Raw genomic sequence first — 24569 nt, forward strand, 5'->3', positions numbered from 1 at the left:
GTCAGACAGAGGCCTCCCTTAATTACTTGCCGTGTGAGTCTCTCCAACATGGCACCTTGCTTCATCAAAGCCACCAAAAGAGAGTCTGCTAGCCTGACAGAAGTCACAGTTACTTATTAACCTGATTATGAAAGTGACATCCTATCATATTTGCTATATTCTATTGTTAGAAGCAAGTCACTAGGTTCAGCCCATACTTAGGGAGAAGAGTTTACACAAGAACATGAATATCAGAAGAGGGATTGTTGGGTGCCATTTTAGAAGCTAGCTTATTTATTTGTGATATATTAGGCATTGTTCTAAACCTCCTTCATGAAGCTTTCGTGGCTAGGAGGGTACAAAAATGGAAAAAAACGTCAGTAAGATGTACACTGTGTCTGATGTTGCTATCTACTATTAAAAAAAAACGGAAATGGTATTATTACTGTTGTCTGCTTGAAAGCAGAGAGATGTCATTTTAAATATAGAGCCAGACAGGTCTTATAGCCGTCCCAATATATATTGTTTCCACCCCTGTTGCTGCTCAACCCTCACTTTACCCTACATATGCCAAGTTTGAGGATTCTAGGCAGATGGGCAGCATAAATGAAGCTGAAAGGTACCATGACTAGCCAGCAGAGCTTAGCAGTTAGAAGCATAGGTTTGGGGGCTAGCATGTCTGTGTTTAAATCCTAGGTGTGTGACTATGAACAAGTTGTGCCTCTACTTTATCTGTAAAATGAGGATAAATGTACTTACTAGCTTATAGGATTCTTGCACATAATAGGGCACCTAGCAAAGTTCTTATACAAAGATACTAAGATCCCCTCAAGAAGAAAAAGCTAATTTAACAGTAATAAGGATACCAGAGAAGGAACCATCCATTGACCATGGATTCTAAGCTGTTAAAAGAAGGGAGGAAATAAGACTGGATCTTTATGAAGGTAAACATGCTATTAGTTAAGAGATCATATATACCAGAGGGTTTTTAAGAAATATTTGGAAGAAATTATCAGCAACTCTGTTATTCTGTAGCAAAAAGGGAATCATGGATAGATGGATACCACCTTTCATAAACTTTACTGTACCTAGTTCAAAGAATTTCTACATATTCAAGAAGCCTTTGTGTCATGCTACTTCTCAGGTATGAACTAATCTGCATATTTTATTTGTTGCTTCTAGTTTCTTTGGTCCGAACAGGTTTGTTTCTCTTCACAGGTTCCACTTGCTCTACTTAGAATTGAGCAAAACCTCTTCAGAATATTTTGCTAAAGATTAAAATAAAGGGCAAGTATTATGCTAAAATATAAAATAAACACACTTTATAGTTTTATAAAAGAATAATTTAAAGACAAATATGAAAGATAGGTGAACCTTAATTGTCTATTAACCTATGAAAACTGGACTCTTCTTCCAGAGGCTTCTCTTGTAGCAGTAGTAGTGGTAGCAGCATTATTATTATTAATGTTGTTCCTGAGGAGTCCAGTTACTGCAGTACCTTGGGAAGAGTTAGGGATGAGTGAGTACAGCTGAGTCACAAGGATTCAGGGAGTAAATGGTGATCAGGAAGCAGGAGGAGCAAATGAGGACTATACTTTCTTGAATTCTAGCATCCAAGGAAAGGAGAAATAAGATAACAGCTTGAGGGTCATCAAAATCAAGGGCTTTTGCTTCTTTTTTAGGATGGTGAAATCTAGCTTATCTGTTGAGAGGAGAGGGATGAAATGAAGATGCTGCAGAGAGGCAGTAATTAGTAGTCAAAGCTCTTGGATGAGTAGGAAGGGAATCAGAGGGGACGCGCATGGAATGGTTTGATTTGTAAGTTTTATTTTGTTTCAGCTTTCTGTTTTTAAAAAGCTTTCCAGGTGATTCTAACAAAGGGTTAGCCTTGAGCCCAACTAGCCCACACTGCCTGTTGTCCTCCTGTTGATTTCTTGCCATCTCTAGGAAGTTTCTCAGAACATTTCAGCAATGAGCGATATCTGCTCCTCTAAGTGAGATGCACTTAGGTTGCTGGGCTTTGGTGGAATTCAGTATATTCTCAGGCTTGTTCATAGTAAAGTTCTTTGGCTTTAGATGGGTTATCCCTTTTCCTTTCAAGAGCTGACTCTTTAGTCACATGAGTGATATAGTCAGTGGGGTCAAGAGGAGAGCTTGGTAACCTGAACATGATTTTTTTTCTAGAGTTGAAGAAAGTTCCAAACAACATTCCTCCAGATATTGTTAAACTTGACTTGTCACACAATAAAATCAACCAACTTCGACCCAAGGAGTTTGAAGATGTTCATGAGTTAAAGAAATTAAACCTCAGCAGCAATGGCATTCAATTCATAGATCCTGGTAAGTTCCACAAATAGCCCTTTTAATAGGCCACAAATATTCCCTGGCAACATTTATAGTAAATGCAATTTAGTTTTTGAAAAACTAAAAAGAACTTTGAATTTAAATTAATATGATGCTTAAATTAGAACTTGCTTGGCACTCAAATTGTTGCTTTATGAAGTATGTAATAGTGTATATAACTAAGCAACAGTTATTCAATTGGTCAGTTATTCAATTGGCCCAAAGAAGTGTTTTGTAGACTTTTTGATGACGACCGTTCTGACTGCTGTGAGGTGATATCTCATTGTAGTTTTGATATGCATTTCTCTGATAATGAGCAATGTTGAGCATATTTTCATGTGTCGGTTAGCCATCTATTTGTCTTTGGTGAAATGTCAGTTTAGGTCTTTTTAAATTGAAGTATAGTTGATTTACAATACTGTGTTAGTTTCATTTGTACAGAAAAGTGATTCAATAATACATATGTATTTTTTCAGGTTCTTTTCCATTATAAATTATTACAAGATATTGAATATAGTGACCTGTGCTACACAGGAGATCCTTATTGTTTATTTTATATATAGTAGTGTATAGTTTTACTGACTTACTCACTCATTATTTTAATCTCTAAGCCCATCCATATGGCTGCAAATGGCAATATTTCATTCTGGCTGAGTAATACTCCATTGTGTGTATATGTGTATATATATATATAAACATTCATCTATTGATAGACACTTAGGTTGCTTCCATGTCTTGGGTATTGCAAATAGTGCCTGCAGTATTATCCTTTTCCCCCTTTGTTCAACTCAGTTTCAGGAAAGTATGATATTTTCTACATTAACAAATATGTACTGAGCACCTGGCAAATGTCAACCACTTTCCTTGGTAAATCTTCTGGAACAAAAAAGTATCTCAGAACTTTTAAGTGGTCATTTCAGGCTGGTCATTTAAGTCAAATGACCTTTAAAACTTTTAAAATAAATACCTTCTCTATTTCAGGGTTTTGAGTTGAAATACTGCCAAAGCAAACTTACTTTAATACCTATCCTGGTAGGTATACAAATGCAGTGAAATATATCAATCTTTAAAAGGCAGTGTGAATAACAGTCTCATAAAATGCCAGATATTATTGCAGTAAAAGGAAAAAAGACATCCCCATTTTAGAATCTACCTCCTTTAAGGAACAAATGAAAAGTAGCTTTCCAAAGTGCCCGAATACGTATGGTTTAAGTAACAACTTTAGCATTTTCAAAGTAAAATATAGGACTGTTTACAGATGTTTTCAATCTGAAGGGCTAACTTCTGTTAAGAAAAGTAAACAGTGAGATGATTGACTCACAAATGTTAGCAATTTTTTTTGAATGCAGTGTTTTCAGAACTATCATTGCAAGGGCTGACCTTTTGCTCCTTCGCAGCAGCCTGCTCCTCACTCCCTCCTCCTCCCCACACCCAAGTCATTGCTTTGCACCAAAATATAATTCTCTGAGGGCTTCCCTGGTAGTTCAGCTGGTAAAGAATCCTCCTGCAATGCAGGAGATCCCGGGTTCAATTTCCTGGGTTGAGAAGATCCCTTGGAGAAGCGATAGGCTACCCATTCCAGTATTCATGGGGTTCCCAGGTGGCTCAGAAGGTAAAGAATTCATCTATAATGCGGGAGACCTGGGTTCAATCCCTGGGTTGGGAAGATCCCCTGGAGGAGGGCATGGCAACCCACTCCAGCAGTCTTGCCTAGAGAATCCCCATGGACAGAGGAGCCTGGCGGACTACAGTCCACGAGGTCGCTAAGAGTCGGATACAACTGAGCAACTAAGTATACATGGGTTTTGTCTGAGAACAAATGATATGAAAACGGTTAATGGTATTGGTTTGAGAGTGTATTTTTTAAATTCAACATAAGCTCACTGTATACTCTAACCAAAAGTATTTTATAACAGCAATGAGAAAATGTTTAAAATAAAAACAAAATATTTAAAATCGGGATTGGCCTGTTATAGAGTACCTGGTCTATTCAAATTAACTGAAATAGGGATAATTTATGTTTAGATTTCTTTACTCTCAGAGAAGGAAAAATAGCTTTTTGGTGTATTATTTTGTGTTATGTGTTCAATATTTGTTTTAATTATCTACCCTCTGGTTAAATTAAATACATAATGAGTTCAAAGCTGATAGCTACCATAGCTTGCCAAAATACAACCAGATGTTTTCAAAATATTGATAAATTTTTTTTTGTTTGTTTTGGGCAATACAAGAATATAATTCCTTCCCCATAAACTTGGAAATAGTTGTTTTCTAGGCATTTTCAGAGTTTATTCATATCCCAAAGAGCTGTCAGATTTCTGAACACATTTCTCATTTGTTATGCACTTATGTCTTACATTGAAATATTTTCCTAATTCATGTCTCTCTGTGGCATTTTTCCAGTGAGTATTAAAAAAGTGCACATGAGCACAAAATACATTTTTTAGAGAGCTAACTTAAAACTGATTTTTCAAATAAAAATTGTACTCTAGTTAGTCTAATCAAGGGGAGAGCTTTGAGTAAAAACATGTTTCAGAATTTTGCATTTAGACATGTGTACTATTAGGGAAATATAATTAAAACCAGAGTCCTCACCCAGCACAGAAATTCTGTCCACAAAGTAGTAGAGAAAGAACACTCTTTTATTATTGAATAAGCATTAAATTGGAATGTGATGTACACAACAGGCAATCTGCTAAGAGATTGCCAGAGGCAGAAAGAAATCTCACCCTTTATAATGGCCAAGCAGATACAACCTAGCATATATGTGTTTTCAGGATACATGTTTGATCCCTGGGTTGGGAAGATCCAACCCGGAGAAGGGAAAAGCTACCCACTCCAGTATTCTGGCCTGGAGAATTCCAGGGACTATACAGTCCATGGGGTTGCAGAGTTGGACATGACTGCATGACTTTCACTTTCATTTTCAGTTATTAAGTAAGAAGACTTGACAGCACCACTCGCCAAACATAGTTCATTCTAAAACCTTACGAGCAATTGGAGTGGCCATCTGTGGTAGCTAATTGGCTTTATCAAGAAGAAAACAAACTTCTGTCTTTATGACAAGAGATAATTTTGTGCCTTAAAGGCTCCTACCCTCCCACAGTAACTGGGAGGCAGGAGTGTTTCCTCCCTTGATGTTGCCATTTCAAAGAGATTATTCCCAGGTTTTTAAGAAGGATGTTCCTCAGAGAGCTGAGAAAGGCCTCTTTAGTCTTCTAAAGGATGTGTATACATTTCAAAAAAGAAGAGAAAGTACTTGGAAGTTTTCTAAAGTAAGACCTCTGAGAAAAAGGAGGTTAAGGAAAATCTTTTCCTTTATTTTCAACAGCGAGAATTGTCTCTTACTTTTAAATTTGTCCTCATAATATACAGTGCTAATTACTCATTGGTTTAATAAGTATTTTCTGTTTCTAGCTGCTTTTTTAGGACTCACACATTTAGAAGAGTTAGATTTATCAAACAACAGTCTGCAAAACTTTGACTATGGTGTATTAGAAGACTTGTATTTTTTGAAACTCTTGTGGCTCAGAGAGAACCCTTGGAGATGTGATTACAACATCCACTACCTCTACTACTGGTTAAAGCATCACTACAACGTGCATTATAATGGCCTGGAATGCAAAATGCCTGAAGAATACAAAGGGTGGTTTGTAGGAAAATATGTTCGGAGTTACTATGAAGAATGCCCCAAAGACAAATTACCAGCATACCCTGAAACATTTGACCAGGATATGGAAGATGATGAATGGGAAAAAATACATAAGGATCACACAACAAAGAAGCAAAGTGTAAGAATCACTATTGTGGGATAACAGAATTGTTCTTGTTGCAACTAGTTTTGCCTTTGCTATACTGGTGTTGGAAAACCGCATGTTTACATTTTGATTAACTGTATTACTTACTTATGCAGGATTATCCAACTAAAGGAAGGTTCCCTTGATTATTATTGTTGTTGTGACAATATAGTAATCAAAGGAATACTCTTATCCTGCTTGCCTGCCTGTTTGCCGAACAGCTTTTGATGATGATTCCACACTGGTAACCTGCAGAAGTTGGGTCCTAATGATGGCATTAGATTTTCATAATGTCCTGTATAAATCTTTTTACTGCTTTTTGAAAATAAAAATAAAAAAAAAACTTGGTTCATTTTTACATGTTTCCAAGAGCTGCGTGCACATACCTAAAGATGATCAAAATGAAGAGATACAAATGATTAGTAATAATAAAATCTTATTCTCTCCCCTCTACCCCCCCTTTTTTTTTTTCCAGTAAGTCAGCTTATGCACTGAATAAATTCCATGTTTGATTCCTGTGCACTCCAAAATGAGGTCCTGGTAAACCCAAATTCTCCACTACTTTTCACTGATCCTTGCAAAACAAAAAAAAAAATGTCAAGCTAAACCGGAAGAATTGTCACATTCAATAAGCCAAGAATCTGAGAATTATATTAGAGACTGGTTAGAAGACCGGACTCTGAGAAGCAGTTGTACATGGTGTGAATCATGAGCCCTGAACAGGTATAAACACTAGTAAGTGTGGAAATAGCACTGGTGTTTTAACAGAATTTAGGCTATGGAGTCGCCTGTCAGTGAGAAGGATCTGAGCCCTTCCTGTTAAGCTAATATGTGAAGGAGCATAAAACAGGATTAAATTAGGATTCAGGGTCAGGATTTGAGATGAAAAAGAAACAAAAAAGTAATTGATATAAGAAGCAACTGAGGGAGCAGGTAGTATGGAAGAGAAGCCCTATGGGGTTGCAGGTTAAAATTAGCTCACCTAGAAAAACAGATCACCAGAAAGAGAGGAAATATTTGGAGACTAACCCCATCAGTTTGTATTTTGATAGTACTATTCTATTAGAAAAATAAAATGAAATATGTACATATCACTAGAAATATAACTTTTTTATGCAGATTTCCTTTTTCATACTGAGTTGAATATATTTTCATTTCTTATATCAAGGTATTCACACAAATTTTAGCAACTGATCTTTGATACTTGCACAGATTCCGAAGTATAGAAATGGTAAATAACAAATGGTATTGAACATGTTTTTTTGGCTGTGCCATGTGGCTTATGGGATCTTAGTTCCCTGACCAGAGATTGAATCCAGGCCATGGCAACAAAAGTGCCCAGTCCTAACTCCTGGACCACCTGGGAATTCTGTTGAGCATTTCTGAAGCACCTACTAGAGCTCAGACACTGTGCTAAGAGCTTCACATATTCTTTTTCTAATTCTTACAAGATCCCCCTGAGGTAGATAATATTATCTGCCTTTTCTAGATGAGGAATCCAAGGCATAAAGTATATATTTTTTCTCCTGAAACACCTGTGAGGGCAAGAGACAATCTTTGGGTCAAGTCATTTAAATCTGTACTAATATGTATAGGAAACCAAGAGAGTGGGAAACAGGAAGAATTGCTGGAGCTTGTGGTTCAGGAAATGACACTGCATTGTAAGGTTCTAACCTCTATACCCTTTTTCCTATGGTTTGGGTCAGGGTGGAGACTTAAACAGACACTGGTTCTCAAAGCAAGTTCTCACATTTTTCAACATGAGATATTAAAGGCAGCTGTTAAATCTGAAGTATTACCAGAGAAATGTAATAAATTTACTTATTGTTGATGAGCACTTAGAGTGGAATATTAAAGAAAACATCCAAGATTTGACGGTGGAGAGAGCCCAGGTGTGACCATAGTAGAAAACAAAGGCACACAATGGAGATGTGGAGGTTCTGGAAAGGAATAAGGATATTAAATCTGATTCAGAGAAAGGACCCAAATTACTCTCTGGTTTAGTTTTTAGAGGCTAGTTGGGAATTTTATTGGTTGATTTTTATATTCAGGATTATCCCCAGGGATCTATTTGGAAATAAAGCTGTGGAACACATTGTGACACAAACTGATCTGGATCATCTAAAAGTAAGTTGTTTAGAATCGCTACTATCTTCCATGGCCAAAATTTAAATATGTTTTGAAAGCTTAAGATTGCTATTTTTCTGTATCAGAGTTCATACTTTCTCAGGGAAGCACTGCTGATCAATGATGGAATGAACAATTAGATACTTCCTCTCCTGCCAATTTCTTACTTATCATTTAATAACTTGTCGTTGCAACTTCCTTCTGTTCAATAGGTGATGAAATTCAGGAGTTTTTTAAAAGCATATTTTATAGTAGTCAAAAATAATACAATCCTGAGATCTCCATATTTGAACACATATGTTTAAATATCACTTGAATTTTTATTCAAATACCCAAGTGTTTGTTTTTTTCCACTAGTTCTAAGAGTCTTTGATTTTTTTCTTTTTTTGAAGTAAATAAGATTTACTACAAGCTAAGGTCTCCTGAGTCCTAAGTCTGAGTTAGTTCTGACCTAAATCTTGACTCTTTGAGAAAGATATTTAATATTAAACAGTGTGGATTATTCATTTATTAAACATTCCCTCCCCTGGAGTTTTCACCGTGGCTCAATTAGTACCCATTTCTGAGAAATCTGAACAAGGCTCCTGCTCTGGCAAATAGAAGCAATTCAGTAATAAGAATCTACTTGGCTAAGTTCTGTGAGATTTTGGGGCTTCTTTCTGCAGGAGGCAGAGTATTTGGTGAGTGGATGGGGAGATGTAATATGTATCAGTCAACAGTGTAACTAATCAGTATAAATGAGAGAATCAGTAATAATAACATGAATATGGTAGGCAAACTGGAAAATTACTTCATAAATTCTATTCCAAAAAAAATTAAGTATTTTATTCTATGAATTCTAGAAACATAAACATGCAACTTTGGGAGTATTTACAGGACAAGCGTTTTCTGAACTGGTCTCATCTTGCCAGTTATCGAGTCAGTGTAGAAAAACTGCAGTCAAATGGAGCCTCTCATTTTTTATGAATTTGTTTTGCTCAGGTTCAAAAATGCAACTGCTGGACTTAAAAATCACTATGTGCATCCTTCCTAAATGTATGCTCAAGTGTTTCATCATATACTCTGCATCAGTTCAGTTCAGTGCTACATGACATACGCTGCATCAGTTCAGTTCAGTCGCTCAGTCGTGTCTGACTCTCTGCGACCCTACGGACTGTAGCATGCCAGGCCTCCCTACCATCACCAACTCCCGGAGTTTACTCAAACTCATGTCCATTGAGTCGGTGATGCCATCCAACCATCTCATCCTCTGTCATCCCCTTCTCCTCCCAGCTTCAATCATTCCCAGCATCAAGGTCTTTTCAAATGAGTCAGCTCTTCGCATCAGGTGGCCAAAGTATTGGAGTTTCAGCTTCAGCATCAGGACTTCAGTGAATATTCAGGACTGATCTCCTTTAGGATGGTAGGGTTGGATCTCCTTGCTGTTCAAGGGACTCTCAAGACTCTTCTCTAACACCACAATTCAAAAGGATCAATTCTTTGGCACTCAGCTTTCTTTATAGTCCAATTCTCACATCCATACATGACTACTGGAAAAACCATAACTTTGACTAAATGGATCTTTGTTGGCAAAGTAATGTCTCTGCTTTTTAATAAGCTATCTAGGTTGATCCTAGCTTTCCTTCCAAGGCGCAAGCATCTTTTAATTTCATGGCTGCAGTCACCATCTGCAGTGATTCTGGAGCCCAAAAAAATAAAGTCTGTCACTGTTTCCACTGTTTCCCCATCTATTTGCCATAAAGTGATGGGACCAGATGACATGATCTTAGTTTTCTGAATGTTCAGTTTTAAGCCAACTTTTCACTCTCCTCTTTCACTTTCATCAAGAGACACTTGAGTCCTTCTTCGCTTTCTGCCATAAGGGTGGTGTCATCTGCATATCTGAGGTTATTGATATTTCTCCCAGCAATCTTGATTCCAGCTTGTGCTTCATCCAGCCCAGCGTTTCTCATAATGTACTCTGCATATAAGTTAAATAAGCACGGTGACAATATACAGCCTTGACATACTCCTTTACCGATTTAGAACCAGTCTGTTGTTCCATGTACAGTTCTAACTGTTGCTTCTTGCCCTGCATACAGATTTCTCAGGAGGCAAGTCAGGTGGTCTGGTATTCCCATCTCTTTCAGAATTTTCCACAGTTTATTGTAATCCACACAGTCAAAGGCTTTGGCATAGTCAATAAAGCAGAAGTAGATGTTTTTCTGGAACTCTCTTGCTTTCTCGATGATCCAACAGATGTTGGCAATTTGATCTCTGGTTCCTCTGCCTTTTCTAAATCCAGCTTGAACATATGGAAGTTCACGGTTCACGTATTGTTGAAGCCTGTCTTGGAGAATTTTGAGCATTACTTTGCTAGCATGTGAGATGAGTGCAATTGTGCGGTAGTTTGAGCATTCTTCGGCATTGCCTTCCTTTGGGATTGGAATGAAAACTGACCTTTTCCAGTCCTGTGGCCACTGCTGAGTTTTCCAGATTTGCTGGCATATTGAGTGCAGCACTTTCACAGCATCATCTTTTAGGATTTGAAGTAGCTCAGCTGGAATCCCATCACCTCCACTAGCTTTGTTCGTAATGATGCTTCCTAAGGCCCACTTGACTTCTCATTCCAGCCTCTAGAGTCTGGCTCTAGATGAGTGATCACACCATCGTGATTATCTGGGTTGTGAAGATCTTTTTTGTATAGTTCTTCTGTGTATTCTTGCTACCTCTTCTTAACATCTGTTTCTGTTATGTCCATACCATTTCTGTCTTTTATTGTCCCCATCTTTGCATGAAATATTCCCTTGGTATCTCTAATTTTCTTGAAGATATCGATAGTCTTTCCCATTCAATTGTTTTCCTCTATTTCTTTGCACTGATCACTGAGGAAGGCCTTCTCAGCTCTCCTTGCTATTCTTTGGAAGTCTGCATTCAGATGGGTATATCTTTCCTTTTTTCCTTTGCCTTTAGCTTCTCTCCTTTTCACAGCTGTTTTGAAGGCCTCCTCAGACAACCATTTTGCCTTTTGCATTTCTTTTTCTTGGGGATGGTCTTGATCACTGCCTCCTATACAGTGTCACGAACCTCTGTCCATAGTTCATCAGGCACTCTATCAGATCTAGGCCCTTAAATATATTTGTCACTTCCACTGTATACTCATAAGGGATTTGATTTAGGTCTTACCTGAATGGTCTAGTGGTTTCCCCTGCTTTCTTCAATTTAAGTCTGAATTTGGCAATAAGGAGTTCTTGATCTGAGCCACAGTCTGCTCCCGGTCTTGTTTTTGCTGACTGTATGGAGCTTCTCCATCTTTGGCTGAAAAGAATATAATCAGTCTGACTTCAGTATTGACCATCTGGTGATGTCCATGTATAGAGTCTTCTCTTGTGTTGTTGGAAGAGGGTGTTTGCTATTTACAAGTCAAGCATTTTCTGAACTGATATCTTGCCAGTCATTGAGTCAGTGTAGAAAAACTGCAGTCAAGTGGAGCCTCTCATCCCTTATGAATCTGTTTTGCTTAGGTTCAAAAATGCAACTTTTGGACTTAAAAATCACTATGTGTATCCTTGCCAAATGTATGCTCAAGTGTTTCATCATATACTCTGGCTACCTATCATAATATTTTAACAGGCATTTCCCACCCTTGCTCTCATCTGTCTTTTAAACTTTTAAAATAATATGTTAAAGTTAATTTGCTTCTAAAGATTTTTGTAGATAAGGATTACAAGTACAACTCTTGTGGCTACTCAGCCAAACAGCCTAAAATATCAGCCAATATTTATTTTCAATCTAACAAAAAGAAAGTCAAACTTCAGAAATATGTATAACTTCAGGCACATCAATAAATCAACTGACCTTAGCTGGGGGGAAAAAAAAAACTGGAAAAGCTGAAACATCTCTGAGATTTGTTTTTTAATCTTTGATAGACTCAAGGTTGTTGAAATGAACAGTGATTTTATTAAATAAGCTATGGCAACCAGACACCCCCCCTAACACCTGCTGCCAGCAGCCCTGGGAACTGGCCCCATCCTTCAGCTGGTGAACACCAGCCCCAAGACCTGCACAGCCAACCCAATGGGCCAATAACCACTGAACAAGGCAGGGTCTTTCCACCAAACACACCAGGGCCCAGCCATGTCTACCAGACTGCCCGCTGTCGTTGGCCCTGCCACAACAGAAGGACCCTCACAGCCCGCACTGAGGACAGCCCTAGAGCATTTAACCTGGTAACCAGTGGAGAGTGCTGCTCAGCCCCACAGGACATATCCTACATAAGACCACCTTTCCATGATTGGTAAGTTTTTTACATTTCCTAAACACATAGAAATAAAAACAGTGAATTAGGCTTAATGAGATAACAGAGGAATATGTTCCAAATGAAGTAACAAGACAAAACTCCAGAAGAAGGACTAAGAGAAATAGAAGTAAACAATCTATGCAATAAAGAATTCAAGGTAATGATCATAGAAGTGCTCAATTAATTGGGAGAAGAATGAATTAACACAGTGAAAAGTTTAACAAAGAGAAAAAAAAACAACTGAGGAATATCATAACTGAAATAAAAATATACTAGGAGAAATCAACAGTAGATGAGATGATGCAGACGAACAGAACTGGAAGAGTAGTGGAATCACCCAATCTGAAGAGAAAAAAACAATTTCTTTAAAATAAGGATACTTTAAGAGACTCCTGGAAAAACATCAAGTGTACTAACATTGGGCTTCCCAGGTGGTACTAGTGGTAAAGAACCCACTTGCCAACGCAGGTAGATGTAAGAGATATGGGTTCAGTCCCTGGGTTGGGGAGATCCCCTGGAGGAGGGCACAGCAACCCACTCCAGTATTCTCCAGTATTCTTGCCTGGAGAATCCATGGACAGAGGAGCCGGTCAGGCTGCAGTCCATAGCGTCGTACAGAGTCAGTCATGACTGAAGCAACTTAGCACATCTGCATGTACTAACATTTGCATTATAGGAAGAAGAGAGAAAAGGGCAAAAAACTGGAAGACATGATAGCTGAAAAATTCCCTAACCTGGGAAAGGAAAGAGACATTCAGGTCCAGAAAGAACCAAGAGTCCCAAACATGATGAACTCAGAGGTCCATACCAAGACACACTATAATTAAAATGGCAAAAATTTAAAAAGAGAATCTTAGAAGCAGCTAGGGAAAAGCAACAAGGGAACTAACATAAGACCATCAGCTGACTTTTCAGCAGAAATTCTGCTTGCCAGAAGGGAGTGGCATGATATGTTTAAAATGATAAAGGGAAGAAGAATACTCTGTAAGGCTACCACTCTGATTCAAAGAAAAGACCAAGAAGTTTAAAGAGGAGCAAAAACTGAAAGTAACTGGGTTTACAAAAAATGTTAAAGGGACCTCAGTAAGTCAAAAAGAAAAGACTACAACTAGAATTATGAAAATTACAAAAGGAAAAAATTTCATTGGTAAAGGCAGGTATCCAGTAAAGGTAGTATATCAACCATTTATAAAACTAGTAGGAAGGTTAAAAGACAAAAGTAGTAAAATCATCTATATCGACAATAAGTAGTTAAGAGATACACAAAACAGAAAGGTATGAACTGTGATGTCAAAAACAGTAAACTTGAAGGGGAGTAAAAATGCATTCAAACTTAAGAGAAGAACAACTTAAAAGAATCAAATATGTATAAAGATTGCTCTACATACACTTCATGATAACCACAAAACAAAAATGTAAAATAGATATACACACAAAAAAAGAGGAAATAAATCCAAGCAAACACTGAAGATAGTCACCAAATCACAAAGAAAAGAGAACAAAAGAAGAAAAAGTAAAAACTGGTTTAAGATGGCAGACTAAGTACCTGTTTCAATTTTCCTTTCCTACCCAAATTACCAGAAACAAATTTTTCTAATCTATCATGTCCTTGAAAAACAACAGGGATGGTCTTGGTGGATCAGAAATTAATAGTTCCTAAAAATCCAAATGCAAACATTACCAGATTGAATGAGGAACATTCAGAAGATGGCTACTCTAAAAGATGGAACAGCATTATGTCTTTGTGAAGGGTGTGTCCCAGAAATTCAAATATATAATAATATTAACACCATTCTCATTAAAAATATGAGAAAAGGATTCAAGAACAAGACAAGATAGCTGCATATCCTTGCTACCAGAAAAAAAAGTAGAAGATATAAGAATAGGAATGAATGGAAATATTTCCAGATGATATGATAGTCTACCTAGAATACCCAAAAGAATCAACTGACAAACTATTGAAACTAGAAAGGCAGTTTAATATATGATCAGATAAAAAGACATTATATATAAAACCATTGCTTTCTGCAGCACCAGCAATAACCAGTCAGAATAACTCCATTTTGTATTTTTCTTTTTTCAATTAAAAAGATACAGCTAACTGTTCAAAGCCCTGTGAACTTCTTCCCCATTTCATTCAACTCTCTCCATCTCAGAGGTAACCACTATCTTGCGTTTGGAGTTTTTCATTTGCATGCATGCTTTTTATATTTTGCTGTCTGTGTGTGTGTCTGTGTATGTGTACACAAGTGCCCTTAAATATATAGTATTGAAATTATTTCAAAATATGAAGTATTTAGTATTATTTTACACATTGAAAACTTGTATACAAATGGTATTAGATTATATATATATCATTCTGCAACTTGCTTTCACCCATTAATATCTTTGTCACTCATACTGATATTTTGAAATTTATTTTTTCTCTCATTTCCAGACATATATATATGGAAACTTAAAAATGTACCTCAAAGGACATATGTTTTAATGCAATGGGCTGAATGTTTGTGTCCCCTCAGAATTCATATGTTGGAATCCTCACCCCCAATGTAATGCTATTAGGAGGTTGAGCCTTTGGGACATAATTAAGATGGAATTCTCATGAATAGGATTAATGCCCTTATACAAGGGATTCCAGAGAGCTCTCTCTGCTGCTCTCTACCGTATGTGGATACAGGAAGAATACAGAAGTCAACAACCAGAACAAGGCCCTCACTAGAACCCAACCAAGACTAGGCACCCTGGTCTTAGACTTCCAGGCTTTAGAACTATGAGAATTAAGTTTCTGTTGTTTATAAGCCACCCAGCCAAAACAGAACTTTATTATAGCAGCCTGAACTAAGACAGTTAAACACAAACTTTACAAAGTAAGTTAGAAAACTTGGAAATAACCTTAGTGTCCATCAGTAGGAAGAAAGTTAAATAACTTATGGTATAGCCTTAGTATGGTATTCCCTAAAATCAAGGAAATTATTTTAAGTACTTAAAAATAATGTAGTAGTCCTATATGTACTGACAGAAAAGATTTTCAGGATATAAAAGAAAATATAAAACAATATTATCCCTTTAATGTTACAAATTAAAATTGTGTATTTTTAATCACAAATGCTTAAATGCATTTTAGAAAAACAGAAAACGTGATAATGTTGAGTGCCACTGGGTAAGTGAATGGGTTTGAGAGAGAGGAAAGTAGATTTTTTCTTCCTCTGTCTATTGTTATTATTTCTTTAGTGAGAATATGTCCTTATATTGTGGATAAATTGATGATATGTAGATACACAAATGCTAGACAAAAAAAATCAATGAGAATGACCAAAGGACCAGGTCTCAGGGCATACATTCCAGGAAGAGCTGACTGTATTATAGGACTTTTAAATAGTTTTAATGGGCATTCTCATGGCCTAACTGTAACTGAAGTTTCCATTTTAAAATACAGGGAAGCAAGACAAACAGTTAATAAACATACTTACTGACAGATCTCAGAGTTTTCAATCGGAGAACACAACCACGAAAATTCAATCGCAGCACATTTAGACGCCACCTTTGCAAAATAGACACTATATATTTATCTGTGATTACATTTTTTACTGCAGAAAAATCAATCTAAAAAGGATAAACAAAAATGTTAAGAAATGAGAAAGATCTTTGGCATGTGAAATTTTAAAATATTTTTAAAGCATCAAAGAACTAAAATTTCTTTATCTCATCACTCTTTTTTGTTTGTTAGGGTGTTTGTGGTCATTCCCAGGTTTAATTACAAACAATTGCAAATGTGCAGTCCAGGTTGACAGCTGGGAGGGCAGGGATCTCACATCCACCCCCTAATAAGAGTCAGTTGTGGAGTGCCTGGATGCCCACCCCCCATTATCCAGGTGAGCCCCAAGGCTTCCCCCTACTTCAGTGTCAATGGACCCTTCTTCATTCATCACTAATGTGTGCCTGCTTCTTTTTTCATAAGCACAAACTATACATTGAGTGCTTGACTATGGAAAGACAATATAGTTTGTGGATTATGATGGCTTTTCCATAACTCATAATTTTGTGGGGGTAGTTCTAGAGATAAGGAAAGATGATCTGAGTGCAGTGTATAAAACTGAAAATCACAGGATTTTCTATAACCTCTGAATGGCCAGGGCTGGTGGATAAACAACAACATAGTATTTTTTTATTGAAGTATAGTTGATAACAATAACATAGTGTTAATACCACCTTTCAGCTAAAAGGTTAAGTGTACTGAACATCCCATTTCTTATTGCTTTCTGAACAAAGTTATTCTTCATGCTAAAATGTTTATTACAGTTGTTTCACATTTGAGCACTCACAAATAAAGACAGAAATAATTGCAAATGAAGGGCAACAGATAATTGTGGAAAGAGAAGTTTGCTGAACATAACTAACTTCCTATTCTGGCTTTGCTCTTCGCTGCCATGTATGTGCTCATATTTTCTCCATCTTTACCCAGTGAGGTCTCTGGGCAGGAGTGCTGGCTTTTTCTGCCAGTTTTCTGTAAGATTTGTCCTGATTTAATATGGTACATATTCCTTCTTTCCCAGACCATTTGGATTCAGTTTATTTCTTCTTTATGGGTTTTCCCAAGGAAAAAGTGACACCCCCTAATCTGTCACATAAGTAAGAGATTTATTATTTTAAATCAGTGGTTCTTAGTGTGGTCCAGGGACAAGCAGCATCAGCATCTCCCAGGAACTCATTGGAAATGAAAATTCTCAAGCCCTTTCTCAGAAGTTCTGAGTCAGAAACTCTGGAGGTGGCAACCAGCAATCTAACAATCCCTTCCGATGATTCTGATGCATTCTAAAGTTTAAGTATCACTGCCTTTAACTAAAAATTACATCTAAGATAAGAATACTAAATTTGGTAGCTGCTGCTGCTGCTAAGTCGCTTCAGTCATGTCCGACTCTGTGCGAACCCATAGACGGCAGCCCTTCAAGCTCCCCCGTCCCTGGGATTCTCCAGGCAAGAGTACTGGAGTGGGTTGCCATTTCCTTCTCCAAAATTTGGTGGCTAAGAGGTGTTAATTAAGACAAGCACATTTTTTAAAATTTCCATTGCTACATAAGGTAAGAGTAGAACACTATAGTCAAGAATGGAACGGTGCTCTGATGGGATGTAAAAATGCTGAGTTGATTATGGAGCTAGATTCCTTGTACCTTGCCAACTCCTCTTGGGTTCTTTGTCAAAGTTTCTGCAGAAAGACCCCAATCACCTATTCATAGGTCAGTCTGAGCACATGATATCGTTAGTCCTCTAATCAATAGCAATTAAGGAAGGGTGGTAAAGCCAGCTATTGACTGGACATAGTCAACAAGGAAAATGTTGCCACCCCAACATTGTTGATGGCATAAATGATCACAGTTATTAAAATTAAAGCAGTCATCCAAGAAAAAGAAAAGAAAGGTCATCAAGGGTAATACATGCTTATTTTTATCATTGGCTAAGACCTACCACCCAACGTTTCTTTGGAATGAAAAATAAAGCATGTTCTACTTTATGGGAATAGTACAAATACAGTGCAATGACAAGAATAATACAAGAGGCATGAGCCTAGAAGTCCACATTAGAAAATGCTTGAGTGTATATATGTCTACGTGCATGCAAACACACCAAAAATTATCAAATAAGCTTTGTTTGTTTGTTGTCTGTTTTAGCCTGATTTCAAACTCAGTAGTTTTTTTTCTTCTCTTTTACTCCATATTTTGTGCTTCTTTGTTGTGTGTTTTTTTTTTTTCACTAAGAACAGTAGCTAATATTTATTGAGTGCTCCCCACATGCCAGACTCTACAGTAAGCACCTTTCTTGCATTTTGCTTAGTCTATCTCTGGAGCTCCTTGAGTAAGGCAATGTTAAGCCTAACTCAGATATAATAGGGCTTTATTTCAATCCAAAAAACAATATTCAATTTATTTGTACTATTTAAATTAGAAAATACTTCTATCAAATCTCTTCAAATAACATTTTTTATCTTTTCCTTCAGGCTGTGCCTGGACAAAAGTGAAACAAGTGTACCTCATTTTTGTGATCCCATGTTGTGGAGCAGGGAAGAAGGTAATCCCCATTACTGCTATAAGGTGGCCTTAGAGCAGTCTATTCTTACTTAAGAACTAGAATAAAGACATAGCTTCAGGTAGTGTCTACTTACACCATTCCACAATGAGCCCATTTGTATCATCAACAACCAGGAGCGATTAACTTGACCACATATTACCACATCTCTTAAATTGAGGTAGGAGAAAATCTAAACACAAAGAAAAATAATACACAATTTTGAAAAACGTGAATTTTGATCTAACTCTTCCATTTTGCATTTGTGTGTGTGTGTGTTAATAAGGGTAATGCAATCCATATATTGTGGTAGCAGGGGTTTATATGCTTGCATTTTATCTAAAGATAGAAATTTTATCTAGAGTTCTAGAACTTATCTGATGATGCCTTTGATATAGTGTGATCAAATTGATAGTTGCAGAAGGATGGTGAAGAAGATAGGTAGATTTATTTTGTTTTCTGAATGAAAGTAGCATTCTGCTAGAAAGTGAATGATTTCCCTAAATGAAGGCATTCAATAATCATTTGCTGAAATGAACTGGGTTCTTTTTAAAGTTACAGGATTCCTGGGAATATACTTAAAATGTATGCTGTAGTGAGTTGATATATGTATACTTTGTGAAAGGATTCCTCCATCTAGTTAAACACATCCAACACTCACATATTTATCTTTATTTTAATTAATTCATTTTTATGAGAACATTTAAGTTCTGTTAGCAAATTTCAATTTTACAACACAGTGTTGTCAGCCATAGTCACCATGTATCACTTAGATTCTCAGACATTATTCATATTATAGCTAAATGTTTATACCCTTTTTCTAAACTGTGAGTTACATAGCAGAAGAAACCCAGCTGATGCAAGAAATAGCAAACTGGATTATGTAAGATAAAATTACACAGGATAAGGCACAGAGGTAGAAAGAGATGGAAAATATGAAGGAAGTTAAGAGCACATTATATAACATGAAAAGGTTATAGATAACATTATACAACATTTTATATATACCCTTATAGAATTTCCAAAAGAAAGGAAGAGAGCAAATGAAAATCAAAGCAAAACTCAAAAATATTACAAATAAAAATGCTTTAGAATGATAAAAAGCAACAATTCTCAGATTTAAGAAGCACAAGAAATCCCAAACAGGATACTTATTCCATGGCTTTGTAGTGAAATTACAAAAGGCCACTAGCAAAGGAAAACCTTAAGTGCAACCAGAGACAGATTATCTACAAAAGAATGTCACTTAGCAGTCTCAGAAAGCAAAAGTCAGCAGAAAATACTTATCAATCTCAGATACCACATGTAAGTAAATTACAACTCAAGGATGACTATTAAGTAGACACCCTATGACAAAGATTGAGAGAGTTTGCCTCCAATGGACCCATCACAAAAGTACTTGTAAATGATGTTTATGTAAGAAGAAAGGAGTGAGATGAAATAGTAATGAGGGGCAAAGAAACTAATAAGCATAGGAGTAAACCCAATAACCTTATAAAAGCATATAATGATGATGACTAATGTGGGGGGTACAAAAAGCAAGGGACAAAACCACTAGAAAATACTAATATTCTAAGACTGGAGAGAGTAATCAGGGTTAAAATGTTCTAAATTCTAGTAGTTATTCAGGAAGAAAGTTTAGATATTTATTTGCTTTAAGCTTTATTAAGGTAAATGTGCACATTAAAAATATTTAAGTGAAACCATTGAAATAGGAGAAATAGAATGGATATCTTCTAAAACATAAAAATGGGGGAAGGGAATAGCTTTTTAAATTCAACAAATAAAGTCAGGAAAGGACAAAACAAGGAAGCATATAAAAAAAACAAATAGTATAAAGTGAAATGAAAAACTGAATCTAAGTATATCTAGTAATAATAAATTTAATAAAATTCACTGGTGGAAAGACAAAGATTATCCCTAATAATGTTTTTGCTTTTAAGTTTTTCCTTCTGATATTAATATAGCTATCAAAAATCTCCTTTCAGTTGTGTTCATCTTGTTCAGCATTGTAATTTAGGTGGATTTTTAAAGTTTATCTGATAAAGAAGTATATTTAAAGAAAGTAATTCTAACAATCTACTAAGGATTTATAACAATTCTTAATGTGTAAGCATCTGAAAACACAGCCACAAGGATACAAGGAGAAATTGACAAATCCACAATCATATGAAAGGTTATATCAGAACTCTCAATTGTTGATAAATCACTCTGAGGCAGTAATCTTTCCTGGATTCTTCAGTGCTCCTTCAAAAAACTCTAGCCTCCGGAGACACAGAAATCTGTATGACATAAAGGTAATGTTTTAAAAAATAAATAAAGGTAATATTTTATCTTTACTTCCTCTATAAACACTTTACTTTTCTGTGAACTGTGGAGATTAGATCTGTAGCTATCTGTCTAGTTAATTCTCTGATCTGAAAGGATGATAAAAGTTTTCTTTTCTCCCCAAGAATGTCAAATGGATATAATCCAGCCTACTTTCCTAGGTCAAGCTCCCAAGATGTCAGGAAGATCCTTACTAATTTACATTCAAGGAGATATGGGTCCCAGGACCTTGGCAACATCTCCATGTCATAAAAATCAGAGATACTGATTCTTATCTGTCCCTTGGAGAGATGTATTTAAGCCCTGCCTCCCTGATAGGTCAGTTGGTAAAGAATCTGCCTGCAATGCAAGAGACCCTGGTTCGATCCCTGGGTTGGGAAGATCTGCTGGAGAAGGGATAAGCTACCCACTCTAGTATTCCTGGGCTTCCCTTGTGGATCAACTGGTAAAGAATCCACCTGCAATGCGGGAGACCTGGGTTCAATCCCTGGGTTTGGAAAATCCCCTGCAGAAGGGAAAGGCTACCCACTCCAGTATTCTGGCCTGGAGAATTCCATTGACTGTATAGTCCATGGGGTCACAAAGAGTCTGACATGACTGAACAACTTTCATTAACTAACTAACTCCCTCTTTTGTTTATAAGGACCTTGTTACTACATTGGATCCACCCAGATAAGCAAGGATAATCTCACCCTTTCAAGATCTTTAACTTACTCACATCTGCTAAGACTCTTGCCTTGTATTCACAGGTTCTGAGGATTTGGTGGGGTACAGGGGTAGGGTGGGGGAGCAATTATTATTCTGCCTATCATACTATGTAAGGAAATGAAGGTGAAAGTGAATTTCCCCTAAAGTCAGGAACAAGACAAGGGTGCCTGCTCTTACTACTGCTAGTCAACATAGTTTTGGAAGTTTTAGTCACAGCAATCAGAGAAGAAAAAGAAATAAAAGGAATCCAAATTGGAAAAGAAGAAGTAAAACTCTCACTGTTTGCAGATGACATGATCCTCTACATAGAAAACCCTAAAGACACCACCAGAAAATTACTAGAGCTAATTAATAAATATAGTAAAGTGGCAGGATATAAAATTAATACACAGAAATCCCTTGCATTCCTATACACTAACAATGAGAAAACAGAGAAATTAAGGAAACAATCCCATTCACCATTGTGATGAGAAGAATAAAATACTTAGGAATAAATTTACCTAAAAAAACAAAACACCTATATATAGAAAACTATAAAACATTGATGAAAGCAATCAAAAATGACACAAACAGATGGAGAAATATACCATGTTCATGGATCATAAGAATCAATATAGTGAAAATGAGTATACTACCCAAAGCAATCTATAGATTCAATGCAATCCCTATCAAGCTACCAATGGTATTTTTCACAGAACTAGAACAAATAAGTTCACAATTTTGTATAGAAATGCAAAAAACCTTGAATAGCCAAAGCAATCTTGAGAAAGAAGAATGGGCCTGGAGGAATCAACCTGCCTGACTTCAGACTATACTACAAAGCTACAGTCATCAAGACAATATGGTACTGGCACAAAGACAGAAATCTAGATCAATGGACCAAAATAGAAAGCCCAGAGATAAATCCACACACCTATAGACACCTTATCTTTGACAAAGGAGGCAAAAATATACAATGGAGAAAAGACAATCTCTTTAACAAGTGGTGCTGGGAAAACTGGTCAACCACTTGCAAAAGAATGCAACTAGAACACTTTCTAACACCATACACAAAAATAAACTCAAAATGGATTAAAGATCTAAATGTAAGACCAGAAACTCCTAGAGGAAAACATAGGCAGAACTCTCTCTGACATACAATCACAGCAAGATCCTCTATGAAACACCTCCCAGAGTAATGGAAATTAAATCAAAAATAAACAAATGGGACCTAATTAAACTTTCTGCACTTTTACAAGCTTTGTAAAAAGCTTTGTAAAGCTTTGTAAAAGCTTTTGCACAACAAAAGAAACTATAAGCAAGGTGAAAAGACAGCCTTCAGAATGGGAGAAAATAACAGCAAATGAAGCAACTGACAAAGAATTAATCTCAAAAATATACAAGCAACTCCTGCACCTCAATTCCAGAAAAATAAATGACCCAATCAAAAAATGGGCCAAAGAACTAAACAGACATTTCTCCAAAGAAGACATACAGATAGCTAACAAACACATGAAAAGATGCTCAACATCACTCATTATCAGAGAAATGCAAATCAAAACCACAACGAGGTACCATCTCACGCCAGTCAGAATGGCTGCTATCAAAATGTCTGAGTGAGTGAAGTTGCTCAGTCGCGTCCAACTCTTTGCGACCCCATGGACTGTAGCCTACCAGGTTCCACCGTCCGTGGGATTTTCCAGGCAAGAATACTGGAGTGGGTTGCCATTTCCTTCTCAAAATGTCTACAAAAAAAAAAAAAAAATGTCTACAAACAGTAAATGCTGGAGAGGGTGCAGAGAAAAGGGAACCCTCTTACCCTATTGGTGGGAATGCAATCTAGTACAGCCACTATAGAGAACAGTGTGGAGAGTCTTTAAAAAACTGGAAATAGAACTGCCATACGACCCAGCAATCCCACTGCTGAGCATGCACACCAAGGAAACCAGAATTGAAAGAGACGCATGTACCCCAATGTTCATCGCAGCACTGTTTACAATAGCTAGAACATGGAAGCAACCTAGATGTCCATCGCCAGATGAATGGATAAGAAAGTGGTGGTACATATACACAATGGAATATTACTCAGCTATTAAAAAGAACACATTTGAGTTCATTCTAATGAGGTGGATGAAACAGGAGCCAATTATACAGAGTGAAGTAAGTCAGAGAGAAAAACACCAATACAGTATATCAATGCATGTATATGAAATTTAGAAAGATGGTAACGATGGCCCTATATATGAGATAGCAAAAGAGATACAGATATAAAGAACAGACTTTTGGACTCTGTGGGAGATGGCAAGTGTGAGATGATTTGAGAGAATAGCATTGAAATATGTGTATTACCATATGTGAAATAGATGACTAGTCCAAGTTCAATGCATGAAACAGGGCAGTCAAAGCTGGTGCCCTGGACAATCCAGAGGGATGGGGTGGGAAGGAAGGAGGGAGGATGGAGGGAGGTTCCAGACTGGGGGACACGTGTGCACCCATGGCTGATTCATGTCAATATATGGCAAAACCCACAATACTGTGAAGTAATTAGCCTCCAATTAAAATAAATTAATTAATTTTTTAAAAAAGAAGTGGGGAAAAAAGGAGAGAAAATGAAAGTCGCTCAGTCGTGTCTGACTCCTTACAACTCCATGGACTATACAGTCCATAGAATTCTCCAGGCCAGAATACTGAAGTGGGTAGCCTTTCCCTTCTGCAGGGGATCTTCCCAACCCAGGGATTTAACTCAAGTCTCCCACATTTCAGGCGGATTCTTTACCAGCTGAGCCACCAGGGAAGCCCAAGAATACTGGAATGGGTAGCCTATCCCTCCTCCAGTGGATCTTCCTGACCTAGGAATTGAACCAGGGTCTCCTGCATTGCAGACGGATTCTTTACCAACTGAGCTATCAGGGAAGGATATGTAAGGAAATGATCAACACTAAATTTAAGAAACCAGTTACATCTGAAGG

General features: G+C 36.9%; 2 protein-coding genes across 29 annotated transcripts in view; one reads left to right on the forward strand and one right to left on the reverse strand.

The window, feature by feature from the left end:
• The window catches only part of LRRC17 (leucine rich repeat containing 17), an 86185-nt gene extending 78965 nt beyond the window's left edge, over nt 1-7220 (forward strand). For 2 of the 7 annotated variants that reach the window (XR_014067204.1, XM_081535807.1), the window contains 3 exons: nt 2164-2319; nt 5740-6113; nt 6595-6714. Coding sequence is in view for 6 of the 7 variants with exons in the window: in XM_081535807.1 (XP_081391933.1) it covers nt 2164-2319; nt 5740-6113; nt 6595-6597 (533 nt within the window). In the remaining variant the exon portion in view is untranslated. Of the gene's footprint in view, nt 1-2163; nt 2320-5739; nt 6489-6594 lie in introns of those variants that run through there. The other 5 variants (XM_081535802.1, XM_081535801.1, XM_081535805.1 and 2 more) reach the window with 4 other exon arrangements.
• Nucleotides 1-24569, reverse strand: part of FBXL13 (F-box and leucine rich repeat protein 13) — a 215269-nt gene that overhangs the window by 124826 nt on the left and 65874 nt on the right. For all 22 annotated transcript variants that reach the window (XR_014067184.1, XR_014067183.1, XR_014067182.1 and 19 more), the window contains 2 exons: nt 18683-18778; nt 15996-16128 (listed from right to left, as the gene is read on the reverse strand). Coding sequence is in view for 19 of the 22 variants with exons in the window: in XM_081535697.1 (XP_081391823.1) it covers nt 15996-16128; nt 18683-18778 (229 nt within the window). In the remaining 3 variants the exon portion in view is untranslated. The remainder of the gene's footprint in view (nt 1-15995; nt 16129-18682; nt 18779-24569) is intronic.

This window comes from Giraffa tippelskirchi, chromosome 10 (assembly GCF_054371585.1).
Source record: "Giraffa tippelskirchi isolate mGirTip1 chromosome 10, T2T-mGirTip1v1.2.pri, whole genome shotgun sequence".
In the NCBI taxonomy this organism is placed as follows: Eukaryota; Metazoa; Chordata; class Mammalia; order Artiodactyla; family Giraffidae; genus Giraffa; species Giraffa tippelskirchi.